General features: G+C 39.1%; 1 protein-coding gene across 1 annotated transcript; it reads left to right on the plus strand.

Moving 5' to 3' along the window:
* The first annotated feature begins 1,012 nt into the window (after window positions 1-1,012).
* Window positions 1,013-13,306, plus strand: NDP (norrin cystine knot growth factor NDP). Its single transcript, XM_024580077.4, has 2 exons — window positions 1,013-1,186; window positions 12,067-13,306. Exons 1-2 carry the CDS (start codon window positions 1,013-1,015, stop codon window positions 12,292-12,294), a joined length of 402 nt encoding a protein of 133 aa, XP_024435845.2. The 3' UTR covers window positions 12,295-13,306.
* The last annotated feature ends 1,622 nt before the right edge of the window (window positions 13,307-14,928 follow it).

Consider the following 14,928-nt stretch of genomic DNA (forward strand, 5'->3'; position numbering starts at 1 on the left):
GAGGTATATGATTAAAGGAACAAAGCAAATTTCAAGGAAACCAGTATAGCATAATCCCATTGTAATGGTAAGTTTCTGCTCCAACAATCACTTATTTTTTCAAATTATATCATGTGCTCAGGCTACAAAGACTGCAGAAATGTGTGACTGTATTGGCAAATACAAGTATTGCCTTAATCACACTGGAGGCCAGTTAGCATAATGCGTATTTCAGATGCAGTTTGTCATTGATGCTGGGTGACATTGGGGCTTAAAACAAAAACAGGATGAGCCCAGAACATAGAAATGGAAAACTAAGTGGGTGAGTGGGTAGGTAGGGAGTTGGAATTGGAAAATGTTTTTCCTTCCCATGGGACATGGCCTGTGTTCATTAGTGTTGACTTTTCACCTCTCTATCTCTGTAAGCTGACATTGATATCAAAGCTTACTGAGAAACTGAATAGACACCACCAGCCAGGGATAATGATGAGACCACCAAATTCAGTTAGGCCAGAACCACATGTTTAATCTTTACCATGGGTTCAAAGTATTCTTGCTATTCTTGCTCACAGGAACATGGACTCCAGCAATTAAAGTCAACATGTGCTTCCATTGAACCACTGTTTCCACCCTAAAATGGTTATAAATATGTAGCATAAGCTAATGGAGGAGGTCTGGAGTGAATGACAGTTTATGCTAATGACACTTTAGAAACCAATATTCTTTACTTGAAATCACATTGAAAAATTCTACTCAATATCTCCTAGGTTCCATTAGTTTTTCTCAGTAAGTGTTTTGGGGGAAATAATTTCTGTTTTCATTCCAGCTGTGCAGCAGATACAGTGATGATGGATTGCAAGTACAAAGAGTAAGACAAAACTCTGGCATACAAAGGACAATGACAACCAGAAAGCTTCGGCCAGATCCTGCCCTTTACTTAGAAGGAACTGAATCCTAGGAGGCGAAGGCATTTTCGATTTTTAGTCCTCTGCCTCCCTCTGCTGTTCTTTTTGAGTAGTTTTTCCTTACAACAATGAGAAATCATGTACTAGCTGCATCCTTTTCTATGCTCTCCCTGCTGGCACTAATGGGAGATACAGACAGCAAAACGGATACCTCCTTCATGATGGACTCAGACCCTCGACGCTGCATGAGGCACCACTATGTCGATTCTATCAGTCACCCACTATACAAGTGTAACTCGAAGGTAAGAGAAAGATCTCTGCAAGGGTAAGAATTACTTCTAGAAACAGGAGAAAAACCATATACCTTTGTCAAGGGATAGAGAAGTATGATGATAATGCGAACCTGAGCTATACAGCTGGCCCACACATCTTATGGGAGAATCGTGCTTTTAGAGTTTCTTACCATGCTTTGCACTTTTGTCAGTAAAGCTGCCTAATTACGCATGTGTACACACAACCAGCTTCTCTCTTTTCAGTCTGCTCAAAGCCAATAGAAAAGGCTGGAATGTTCTCACAATAAAGTTGTTGCTAAACACAAGATAGTAGGGGAGCATTTCATCCTTGGTTGTGAGATTTATAAGTGGTAGAGTCCTTTTTCAAGAAAGAAAAATAATCTACAAGTTATTATAATACCTTCTACCTCCACTGGCAATAAAGAGGAAGGGGATGCAAGAAATATGATTGAGCAGTGAAATGTACTTCTTGAGGGACTCTTCAAAGACTTTTTGATGAAACAGTTAGTCACTGGCCTGTAGTCCCAGTTTTTCTTCACCTTCCATGTTTATGTTAAAATGATTTCAAAAGATAAATGGCAATTTGATCATTTGTCATTTTTACATTGATTATCCAAATCATTCTTGTTTGGAGATTGTATGATTTTTGCACAGGCACTTATGCAACTGATGTCTCACTGTTGAGACAAGTTGTGAGAAAGAATACCATGCTTCAAAGGTCACCGAGAGTGACCAGCCACATGGACCACCCAGAAGGGAGGCACATAGTAGGGAAGAACAGACTCAGAATGAGAATTCTCATGACTATTACTGCTGCAATCACATGAAAGAAATTTGCCCACATTTGGTAAATAAGAATTTGTTTAGGACAACCTCAGAGATTTTCACTTTTAGTCCTGAGACTAAAACCACTTAACCATTCTCATATGGCAAGTATTTTTTAAATTACCAGTATAATTAAGAAGGTTTTGTACTGTCAACCACTAGAATTAAGACCATATAAGTAAATCTCTCTACCCTCCATTTGAAAACATTACAACTTCTGTCTGCCTTTAAAATTTCCATAACTTGTCTGATTATAGCTCAATGATGATGACTTGTTTTAGTTTGGCAGGGCCAGAATTTGAGTGAAATCATTTTAATCATTATATTAGTAAGCTCTAGGACTGTGGGAAAAAATAGACCTAAGGAGAAAGATTGTGACAAATAAAGAGTTAAGTGTTACCAAGCACAAAGGATATTTGTCCCAAAGTTCTCTTTCTACCAAGAAAAATGTTCTGTCTCTTATTTGCACATTTATAGCTAAAAAAAAATAAACTCAAATTTTTGCAAGATGCAATTCCCTTTTAAGAAAAAAAACTAAAATAAAGTTTCAAAAAAGATGGGATGTTTTTATAATTGATTGCTCAGAAATTGACTGGAGTGATTATTTTTAGCTTCTTCTCCCCGACCCCTATATAACACTAGCTAGGATTTAGTGTTTCTTATTCCATGGATGATCTCTCCCTCTGTTGAGTTGTCCTCCATAATCATGATCCTTTAAAAAAAAGGAATTAAAATTATTTCAAAGAAAGTGTCAATGTGATAATAAGAAGGAACAGAGAAACAGAAGCAGATTAAAAAAGGAAAGAATACTTTGGAAATATTTGGTGAAATGATAGAGGAGTACCTTAACAATTATCACATTAGTTAAGGGAATGTCAAAGAAGAGATGTCATTAACTTGAACCTGATAAACTCACAGTGCTTGAGCATGAGTCCTAGAAACAGACTTTAGCCTACCTTTGTTCACCTCTGTTTCTTCCAGAATTCTATGGGAAATAGTAAGAGAAATGTTTGTACTTTCATGGGAACAATCTGTTTTCAAACATCCCAAACTATCCCAAATATACCAATAGTTTTATGTAAATGTGCTTGTAATTATAAACCTTTCTTCTTTGGCCATAAAATATACCTGGCAGAATCTCAGTTAACCAGACCTTTCTTGGATTAGATTTTTTTTACATATCCAGGAAAAAAAACTGTTTTTCATTTTTTAAAAGATTTTTTGTTTATTTATTTTTAGACAGAGGAGAAGGAAAGGACAAAGAGAGGGAGACAAACATCAATGTGTGATTGCCTCTCACGAACCCCTTACTGAGGACCTGGCCTGCAACCCAGGCATGTGCCTTGACTGGGAATTGAACCAGTGACCCTTTGGTTTGCAGGCTGGCACTCAATCCACTGAGCCACACTAACCAGTGCAAAAAACTCTTTTTCATTTTGAATTATTCTATAATTCTTACCTTTCAAAGACTCAGGCTGCTCTTTTCTCTAATGGGTCTCATTTAACAGAATTGTTTGTCTTTACAGATTTGGGATAAAGCATCTAGCCTCTCTCTAGTAAACAGCCAATAGGGGTTTTTACAAAGAGAAGTCTAGGGTAGATTTTTCCTCTCTGCAAAATTTTCGCTCAACATCATGTTCAATGGCCATTATTTACTAAACACATTCCTACTGTTTGTCTTTCAATTGTTAACACGTCCTGTCTTACATTTATCCAGTGTCTGGCCTTAGGAAGACAGATGAAGGGGAGCTTGTGACCCAGGCTCAGGGAAGGGAGGGCACCTGCTTTAAGAGCTAATATGTGTCACTAGTATGTAGCACTACACATTACATAACCTAATTATCGCTGACAAAACCTGTGATGGGAGTCAGTATCATTCCCATTTTACTGGCAAGGAAAACTGAAACCTGAAACAAGTATGAAGTAGATTCTTTGATGTCAAATAGCCCAAGAGTGGTAATGTCTGCCTCAGAGCATCTTTCAACTACTTGGCTTCATATTGGAGGAATGTAAGTAGAATGCAGGAACCACTATTTAGAAATCCATTTTTTAAGAATATTTTATTTATTTATGTTTAGAGAGGGGAAGTGAGGGAGAAAGAGAGGGGGAGAAACATCAATGTGTGGTTGCCTCTCATGTACCCCACACTGAAGACCTGGTTCACAACCCAGGGACTGGGAATCAAACCATTGACCCTTTGGTTTGTAGGCCTGCACTCAATCCACTGTGCTATACCAGCCAGGGCATCAGCAATCTTTCTAGAACTAAAACTGAATGCCTACTATGTGCAAGCACTGTGGTAGGTACTGGAGGCACAAAAATTTTTTGAAGAACACAGTTTTGCCTCTCATAATGTTTACAAGTAAATGGCGGAGAGAGGGAAGGGAACCTTTTCAGGGAGCTTTCTATGAAACTGCCTGTTTTCCCTAGCTCTGAACTTGCAGCTGTCCAGTCCCAGAGGTCTGTTGCCCATCTCCTAGTAATTCAGGAAAAAGCTCAGACTGGGTCAGACAGAAAATACTGGCTGCAGTGGTCCACCAGGGAGGTCAATGTGGCCACACATTAGGATGTGTCTGCTGGCATTTAGTGATTGTCGCCTTGTGGTTTAGTGGTTTTGTACCTTCTAGGATGGGGTACAAACAATTCTGAGAGTGACAGATTCATTTACAATCTTCCCTGAAATTCTAAGTGAGTAAAGGCTCTAGAACAAATAGACAAAAGGTCAGTAGTTAGTGGAAATGAGGTGTCTGCAGCATCTTTAAGGGAATTGAAGCATCCCAGACTTTTGAGAAAAAACTGCTTTCAAATTCCAGCTTTACAGTTTGACAAGTGAGGAAAGTGAGGTAATTATTTAGTGGCTCAGTTTCTTTGTAAAATGGAGGTATTGCTGTCTACCTAAAGGTATGGGTATGAATCTTGTTGATAACATTTGTAAAGCATCCAGCACAGTGTCTGGCATATAAAAGGTATTAATAAGTGATATTATGATCTTGATGATGAAGTTACAAACTGGACAGGTGTTTAGACTCACTTTTCTATTTCAGTCACTACTGTGACCTCAATAACTGCTGGGATCTCCTATAGCCTTAAAGGATTAGGAAAATAAACCTCATTGTGGTTCATGTTGAATACAGAAACTTGGCAGGGGTGATGGGAGCGTGCAGAAGAGCAAAGTAAATGTAAGCCACTGTGCTGGGTGCTAAAAGGAAGGATAAAAGTCAAAGAGAAACAGATCTTGCTGTCTGACCTCCTTTCCCAAGTGAGTAGAGGAAAGAGAGACTAGAGGGGAGGCACTTCTGGATTCAGGTCAGGGAAAGGTTTTCAGGAACTGAGCTTGGGAAAGGAAGCTGGTGGGATAGGTCTGTGAAGTCTGAGTTGGGTGAGGAGTTGGAGATGGTGACCCCAGGCCAGGGGTGTGGAACTGTGACATAAAGTTGTCTGAACTCTGAAGGGCCACAGGAGCTGCAACAAAGGAGAAGAAGGAGGAGGGTTGGGGGGACAAATCCTGGGAAAATTCCCAGAGTGAAGGGACTTGGCATGCCAAGGACTGAGCCTTGAGGTTGGAAGGTAGTGATTAGGATTCTCAAGCGATGTCCTGCTAGTGCTACTGAAGCTCAGAGTGGTAGAAGAAATGAAGGAGTCAGAAATATTGAGTTTATAACACAATTAAGTATTGGGAAGATATGAGTTATTTTTCTAAAAAGGAAACAAAAGTATACTGAGTGCTTATTGTGTGCAGGCACTGTAGCTCTGGAGGCAGAAAAATTTTTAAAAGATAGTTTTGGCTCTCAAAATGTTTACAAGTAAAGGGGAAGAGACGGAAGGGAAATGTTCCATGTTGTAAAGGCCTCTTCATGCCCTACCGAGTTGTGACCAGAGTAAAGGTACCAGATTCCAGTTGGAGTTTACAGAGTTCTCACTCACCCTATTAGAGCTCTCACCACCACCACCACCACCACCACCACCACCACCTCCCCCCTACATACTGCTTCATTCCCCTGGTTGCAATTTTGCTGATTCCCTCAGCCTTGCATGGTCAGTTTAAAGGTCAATTTGGATCCCTAGAGGTGAATTGAATAGTCATTTATTGAGGGTGCTGGTAAGGGAAAGTTTAGGAGAGTCCCGGGTAAATCTTGTTCCTGAGGAGAAGGGGTGGGTGTTTCAAGGGGTGCCATAGAATAAGAAGTGTACAGTGTTGACTGCTGAGAAAAGGTAAAATATGTCTTTCACTCAATTGGGGTAAAATAGCCAAACCCTATTCTAGGAAGGGAGAGATATATCTTTATTCTGATATTGATGGAGACACCTAGTCAGTCATGGCTTGAGCCAGGGATTCATGGGGTTCCACATGACAGAAGAGGAAAGTGACTTTGGCAATGATAAGTCTTTCAACAAAGGGTGATGAAAACCATCTGTGTTTGGGTCTTCTCTCATTCAGAAGATAGTTGTGTATTACAGAAAAGACATAACTGTCTAAGAATTATGGTAGGTCATCAGAGAGAGCAGAGGCCTGAGGTGTCCAGCACATTCTTTGGTCTGGACCCAGGAATCACAGCAGACTACAACCCTCACAATGTAGCTTGAACTTAGCCATGACCAACTTGAACATCTTATGAAAACTGAGGGCTTGACAGGCTGATTGTCATGGCTTATCAGTATAGCACTGTTTAGGAGAAAATGCTCAGGAGTCTGGCTGTGTTGGTTCAGATGGTCTGGCGCTCCATTGTACAGCTCTGTGCCTTCAGGTTGGTAGCTTATCCTCTGCCTTTTAATTTCTTAATTGGTAAAATAGGGAGAGTTTACCTTTTGAAATGCTTATTAAGAACTAAGTTGCATATGAAGGGCTTGGCATGGTGCCTGGAGCCTAGTAAACATTCAATAAACATTATATATCATCATCTATACTATTTTCTATTATTGCCCAAGGACCTTTTTGTTACTCTTAACCTCAGCACATGGAAATCATATTACAGCATGAAGGAACCTGTTTTTGAACAAACACTCTGAACCTGGCAGCTCTGTTCACATTGGAAGAAACTGGCTTTAACATCCAGCTGGAGCCAAGTGACACCAAGGTTGGGGGAATACAAAGGAGCTGGTGGAGGAGTTGCTTAGCTTCCTAGCATCAGGCCACCTGTTTGGGAAACAAGATAATAAAAATTAAACTGGACCCAAGGCAGATAACATGTATCTGTCACCCACCTGGGCTACAAGAAATCAATAAGTAATACAAACAACAACTGGCTGTTGAACCCATTGTCTAATGGTGGAGCCCATGTAGGCTTATTATCAAAAGAAGTTCCTTTCCTGATTTGATAATAGAGCAATGTGAACACTCTTCATTAGGAACACAAGTGCAGTTCAAAATGTAGAGGAGTCCTCCCATGTTATTAAGACACAGCCAAGTCACCCAAGCATGAGGAATGTATGTCAACCACAAACTGGGGCCCACTGTGTTTTGGCAGGTGAACTGATGTTTGCAGGTGCCAAAGGTTTATTGATTTGGAGGATGAATTGATTAGGAGTTAGAGACTGTGTGGTACTACCCAGTGAATTGCTGACAGTCCCTGGGAATCCCCAAATCATGGGTGGATGGAGCTGAGCAAGGATCTTGACAGTGTATTATGTAGGACTACTGTGGATCTTAGAAGATTCATTTCTGCATAAGCTTGGAGGTGATGATGACATATCCCAAAAAGTCCATAAGACAAAGTTCAAACTTGCATGGAAATTATATATAGTTAGGGCTCCCAGAAGCATGTCAAAGTACATTAGAAAAAGGTGTGAGTTGGCTTATGACTCAGGAAAACATATTAACATCAGGAGACAGGACACTATAATGATTTAGACTTAGTGTTTGGTTTTAGACAGAACTGAGTTTGTCTCCAGCACTGCCTTTTACTAGATGTGTGAGTCTGAGCAAGTTACTTAAACTCTTTTTTTAAACATTTTTTATTGTTGTTCAAGTACAGTTTTCTGCCTTTTCCCTTCACCCCTCCCCACCTCCTTCCCCTGTTTCCAACCCCCTTATTATTGTCCATGTGTCCTTTATAATTGTTCCTGCAAACACTTCACCCTTTCCCCTATAATCCCTTCTCTCCCCTTTGGTCACTGTCAGCCTGTTCTCAATTTCAATGTCTTTGGCTATATTTTGCTTGCTTGTTCATTTTGTTGATTAGGTCCTGTTAAAGGTGAGATCATATGGTATGTGTCTTTCACTGCCTGGCTTATTTCACTCAGCATGATGCTCTCCAGTTCCATCCATGCTGTTGCAAAGGGCAGGAGCTCCTTCTTTCTTTCTGCTGTGTAGAATCTTGACCAGGCAATTCCACTGCTAGGATTATATCCTAAGAACCCCAAAAAACCAATCCAAAAGAACCTATGCACCCCAATGTTCATAGCAGCACAATTTACAATAGCCAAGTGCTGGAAGGAAACTAAGTGCCCATCAGCAAATGAATGGATCGAAAAACTATGGTACATTTACACAATGGAATACTTAAACTCTCTAAAGCCTCAGTTTCCTTATTTGTAACAATAATACAGATAATGACATATAGTAATTTTAGCATAAGATTGTTCTGAGGATTAAATAAGATTAAATGTTGTAAACACTCAATAAAGTTTATCTTCCATTATTATTAGCTAAATGATCACTATCTGGTGCTCCAGCTGGAGCAAAGCCTCTCAAATTTTAATAGGCCTAGGACCTTCCTAGTGAAAATATTGGATATTAGCACAGCAGTACTCACATCAAATAAAATCTTTTGAGAAATGAAGAATCTCTGGTCTCACTTAGAACTATTCAATCACATTGTAAATTTGAACAAGATCCCCAGATGATTTACATCATATTATAGTTTGAGAAGCTCTGGTCTTGAAGACATCAGAAGATGTTCATTAAATCTGTAACACAAGTGAGGCATGGCAGAGACTAAAATGTGAAATATGAAGAGTGAACCTGGAGAGCTTTATCCTTTCCATTACTTAATAACACTAATTTATGGATCTTATCTTACAAACCCCCCACTTTACATACCCAACTGACATACACAAAACACAGCTACATTTTATATGGTCTTCAGCTTTGAGATAAGATCTATATACTGTGAATCTCTTGGAGAGGGGATTGGCATGTGCATGTGCGTGCGCACACACAACATTGAGGGCCCAATAACTGTTTCATAATCTTTTCCTCAAGGAGAGAACCTTTGAATTTGGCAATGGAAGGCAGTTGGGATTTAATTAAGCACAGGTAAGAGGAAAGGGCATTCATGAAAGAGAAAGACATGAGCAAAAGCAAGAAGCAAGGAAATTCAGTATAGTTCCATGAACTCATAAGTAATTAAGCTTGATCACAATAGGGAGTGGGTGTTGAGAATGAGAACAGTTGTAAGAAAGACTGGAAAGATAATGTGAAATCCAAGTCATAGAAGGCCTTAATGCCTGCTCAGGATTTTGAACTTTATTCTGAAGGCTGGGGGCAACCACTGACGGTATTGATTGTACGTCTGTGCATTCTCCTTGCCCAGAAAGTCCAGCTCCTGAGGAAGAGGGGCCCATTGGAGGTGGTCCCAGGGTCTTCAGTGCTGGAGTTCTTGTTCATCAGAATGAGCTGAAGGTAGAGCTTCAGACCCTGAAAACTTTTAGTGAAATCACTATCAGGTTAGTTCTTCTACAAATGGCCCTACATTGTTGACTTTGTCATTTTACAGACCAAAACTAATTGCCTGGTCATTCAAGGTCTACATTTGTTTCACCTGTATGTGTATCATTTGGAGATGATGCACCACCATGTCTTTGCTTCTGAATTTAGTCTGCTGGCACAGGTTCACTATATCCATCCAGACTGAAATTGGATCTCTAAAGACTCCATTTTAGGAGGTGATTCTTTAAATAATTGCTTGATCTTCCTAATAGATGATCTGCATTAGAGTGAGTAAAGTGAACACTACTTAAAATGAGATGTCAAGGAACTTTTCCCATGCAGTGGTAAATTGTGGAGAAGGGACTGGGGAAGATCTTGGACTCTCCTTCTCTAATTAGAGGGATAGATGTGGCACCGAGGATTGGCCCAGGAACTACTGACTGGCACAGTCTCTCAAAACTTATTTCAGATCATGTTTGTTTCACCTATCAATGTGAAGAGCAAGTAGGATAGAATTAAAGTTTTAATAAAACCAAAACAGCTTATAGCTGCCATTTTCTCTCTGCCTCTGATCTTTCTGAGAAAATATATCAGTAGGTTTTGTTCAGTTTATCTTCACCAAGCCCTCCTGGTTGTTTCCTAGTGTTTTGTATTCTCTTATTGGTTGCTAAGAGATTGTTGGATTCTTCCCAGCATCTTCTCAGGTAATTATCTATAATTACCAGAATTTACCTTTTCTCCCTTTTGGAAAGATAGGCAGGCCACTCCTTTCTTTTAATTTTGGGTATTTAATTCTGGCCTATAGAATAATGTTAAAGATAATAGCTGGTATGTTTTTAATAACAGCTGCTAATTTGTAAAATATCATGAAGTAAATGTCAAATGGTATCATATATATATATATCTATCTTTTAATCTTTTATTTAAAATTTTCAATTTTTATATTCTTATTGTTGGTTCTGGAATTATAGGGAAACATTTTCTCCATCACTTAATATGAAATTCATGAAGCAAGACCTTCCCACATAAACATGGACCAATAATCTCAGGTTCTCCTCACCCTCTGTGCCCAAATAGAATCAAGCTGCCCACCCTACCCCACCTATGACTGCCACTCCTAAGACAACAGGGTTTATGAGCCTCTGCTATGTTCCCGTGATCTGTATACAAAATATTGAGGGTGTACTTATGTCCATTGTTCTGGGGATAGCTTTGGTAGTTGGTGTCAGAGTTTTTTTTTTTTTTTTTTTTTTGGTGAATGTACATATACCTGTGACTCATTTATTAGCATATAGCACGTAACTATCAGGCATCCAGGGTAAAAAAAGAAAAAAAAAACTGTTAATTAAATCTTCTCTGTGTGTATTTTAATTTTAGTTTAATGTTTAAAGAGCAAAATGGAAATGATCTAAAGAAAGACTAGTGGAATCTAACAACCTGCTAAACAGAATTGAATTTGAAGTCCTTGAAGATAAGCACAGTATCTTTTCTACTTTGTATGTCTAGAGCCAATAAAGGTGTCAGAGTTTTAAAGGAGTCTGTTTACTAAAATCACATTGAGCCATTATAGAGAACACACATCTTCTGTTACTTCAGCCCAAGCTTTATTGTCATACTAACTTATCTTTGGAAATAGATGTGGTTAGAATGAGTTAATATTCGCCCTAAATGACTCTGAAATGTGATTGCACAAATCTTAGGCTTCTTCAATGTATAAGCCCAGAAATGCCATTCCAAGGCCCAAATTGCAGCCCATTATTATTTAATGCTCTTGTTTCAAGTTGTAGTAACTAGAATATTTTTTTTCCTAAGAATACTCAGGTTATCCTTACTTTTTCTTCTTCAAAAACCAAATTATTTTTGTTTAGCAAGTCCCTTCATATAACAAATTCTTTTTGTAATTTAGTTATTCTTTACTCCCCGATTTTAATTTGGGATGACTTTCTGCATTTTGAGACTGGTAGAATTGGCATTAGGCAAATGATAGATTCTCACCTGTCTGAATAAATTTCATTTGTTCTTTGATTTTTATTTGCACATCAAGGTGGTGGGCTTCTTTCACTTGTTCTAAACTTTCAGTGCACTCCAGAATTACCTAAGGAACTTTGAAGACCACAAAAGTCTGGCTCTGTCTTCAAGGATTTTGTTTTTTATTTTTTTAAATTGTTTTATTGTTGTCAAGTACAGTTGTCTGCAGTCAAGGATTTTAACTCAGTTGGTTTGAGGCAGAGCCTGGGTGTTGACATTTAAAAAATAAGTTTTACCAGATGATTCCAAATTGCAACCAGAGTTGAGAGCCACTGGTCTAATCCAGCAGGAATTGGCAAAGAGGGTTAGGTTTTTATAAAGAAGTCTATGCTTTCTGGCTAGGGTTTTGGCATCTCCCATAGGGTAACCACCTCTTTTTTCTCCCTAGATGGTGCTTCTGGCCAGGTGCGAGGGGCACTGCAGCCAGGCATCACGGTCTGAGCCCTTGGTGTCCTTCAGCACTGTCCTCAAGCAGCCCTTCCGCTCTTCCTGTCAATGTTGTCGGCCCCAGACCTCCAAGCTGAAAGCATTGAGGCTGCGCTGCTCAGGGGGCATCAGACTCACGGCCACCTACCGGTACATCCTCTCCTGTCACTGCGAGGAATGTGGCTCCTGAGATTTGCTGTTGAGTGGCTTCTGGGTGAGACAACCTCCAGCCTCTGATCAAGGCAGCTCAATCAGCCAAGGAAGGACTGGCAAGAAAAGAGTTAAGGCAAAAAAAGATGCAGCAATTCCCACAGGATTCTGCATATTCTAGTAATAAAGACTCTACATGCTTGTTGACAGAGAGAGATACTCTGGGAACTTATTGTCCATTCCTGTCTCCTTTCCGTGGTACAATATCTTTTGCTTCCTTTTCAGATTCAGACATTTTCTCTCTTGGCACTGAATATTGTTTGGGTTTCTAACAATTCAGCATTAGTGGGAAAAGTGGGCCCCCAGACAAGAGTGGGTCAGGCTGTCACTGTTTGGTGCAGATTAAGGAAGCATTTGCTTTGGAAAGCAGGACAGCACAATTCTTTCTGGGACATCATCTGGTTTTGCTTATCTTGTCATTTGGTCTAAAGTTGCCATTGCTGCTAAAGGTTCCCAATTTGAAATTCTAGGCATCAAGCATGTGGATATGTTTAGTCAGGTGTACTCATAGCCAGCTAACTGACATTCAAATAATTAACAAACAGGTTCTCTTATGTGATGCTGGAACTCCTGATAGCTGTAATTATAATTCAGAAATGACTTTTGGGAAGTAAATGTGGCATAAAGAATCTGTAAACTGAAGGCTCTCTCAGATAAATTATGGTAAAATTTTATAAGGGAGCAGACTTTTAAAGACCTGCACCAATATGGATCCTGCACTGACTTTGAAAAAGGCATATACATACTGGTGGCCTGGAGAATGCACTATATTCATGCATGCAAATCAGACAACCATGTATGAATCTACTTGTGGGTGTGCTATAGCTTCAGCCGTGCTATGGGCATTTTTCTCCAACATCCACTTGTCCATGTGAAGCATGCTGCCAAAATGGTGGCCTGGCTCATCTTCTGAACATTTGGTTTAAATATGTTTTGGTCTTTGGGACTCAAAATTTGAATTATTCCCATATTGTGAAATAAAAAGAGCGTATCATCAATATTTTGAAATTTTGACTGTGTAAGTATTGTTTTTTCCTACTAAATGTCCTACTTTGATGCATCACTACGTTGTGTGTGTTGGGGGGAGGAGGGTCCAGAAAAAAGGAGACAGGGTTCCAGAATGCATGGTGGGGACGTTTTTTGAAATCAATGTACTAAGGTGGTGGGGGCTTAAGAAATTTGGCTTTTAGTCTCAGAATTTAGTTTATTGAATGAGCACGGCTGCCTTAGGCACTACAAAATGAAATAGAGATGACATCTCCTTTTTAATCTTTTTACTTTTCTCAGAAGAGGATAATATTCACAAATGAAGTCTGAAGAACCAGAAGGAGGACAAATAGTTCACTAACAATGGTTTCTGTGTCACTGACCATCCAGTGCTCCAGGTCCAATGATACTATTGAGTACTATGAGATTATTCATGGTGCTACCATAGTGCTATGTCTGCTTTAGGCATCTCAACACTGACCCAGACTGGCAAGTCAGTTTCTGGGCCAAACTTGATACCATGCTATCATGGTTCACCAGAGATACCATTGCACGCCACTGTTAGTACAGCCAACCTGTGAATTACTTTTCCTAATGGTTTTATAAACTTTTTGGCACAGCTTTCACACATTTTTTTTAGAAAGACAACAGGGTTAAATTTGTATTTGTGGCTTTGGAACAGAAAAAACTAATGCTATTAAGCCTAGACTTTAATCTTAACCTTCATTGTGACAGAGCCAGGCAGTCCACTAAATTGGAGGTTGTCTCATTCTGAAGGCAAATGTGAAATAGTAATTTGGATTATTATATGAAGAAAAAGTTTGTCATAAAAAAGAATTAAATTTAATACCTAAGTTAACTGGTTATAATTCTTAACTGGTAGTGAAAGTATTAACCACTGGTCACATTTACAGCTATTCTTTCATGTAACTAATCAAAAAGTGGAAATAATACTTCTAGCCTTAAAATATCTCTTTCTGGCTTTGAAAACTCAATTTACTTTCAGAGTCACATGCCCCAAATTCCAGTATTTATTTCCTTACTCCTGATTTGGGAGTGGAGGGCATAGTTATATGACTCATGTTTTCCAAATTCCCTGGAAGCTAGAGAAAATATTCCCTTCAAATCCCATTACATGGTCTATTGTCAAAGCTTTCCTCATGAAAATGAGCAGAATATTCTTGTAACATTAGAGAATCATAGAACAGTGACATTAGGAGGGCCATTAAAAAGCATCCATTTTCTTTTTTCCCTAAATAGATGAGCAAATGGAGGCCTGAAGAAACTCAGAAACTTGCTCAAACTCTCACATTTAATCTTGGATTTGGACCTAGAACTCAGGGACCCTGCTCCACAGCCTTTCACTTCCTCCACCAGTGAAAGGAGCCTCATTCTTTTCAGTATCTTGGATACTGAATATGGTGAATGGGCTGGAAAAGGATGTGACGAAACAGTCACATTTAAATGGAGCATATCAAGATTGAGAAAGAGGAAAAAAAGCTATATTTTCCTTAAAGAACTAAAAATAGCCCTTGGAACAGAGAGAGTTTAGACATTATTGGATTTTAAGTTACTATGGAGTTTGTATTATAGCTTTTAAAAATTAAACATATTTAGCCTTATTTTA

Source organism: Desmodus rotundus, chromosome X (assembly GCF_022682495.2).
Source record: "Desmodus rotundus isolate HL8 chromosome X, HLdesRot8A.1, whole genome shotgun sequence".
NCBI classification, from domain to species: domain Eukaryota; kingdom Metazoa; phylum Chordata; class Mammalia; order Chiroptera; family Phyllostomidae; genus Desmodus; species Desmodus rotundus.

Bases quoted from the DNA above. Each gene is read 5' to 3' on its own strand.
- NDP (XM_024580077.4), top strand. From the start codon at position 1,013: ATGAGAAATCATGTACTAGCTGCATCCTTTTCTATGCTCTCCCTGCTG. The intron at 1,187-12,066 runs GTAAGAGAAAGA...TTTTCTCCCTAG, and splicing joins TATACAAGTGTAACTCGAAG to ATGGTGCTTCTGGCCAGGTG.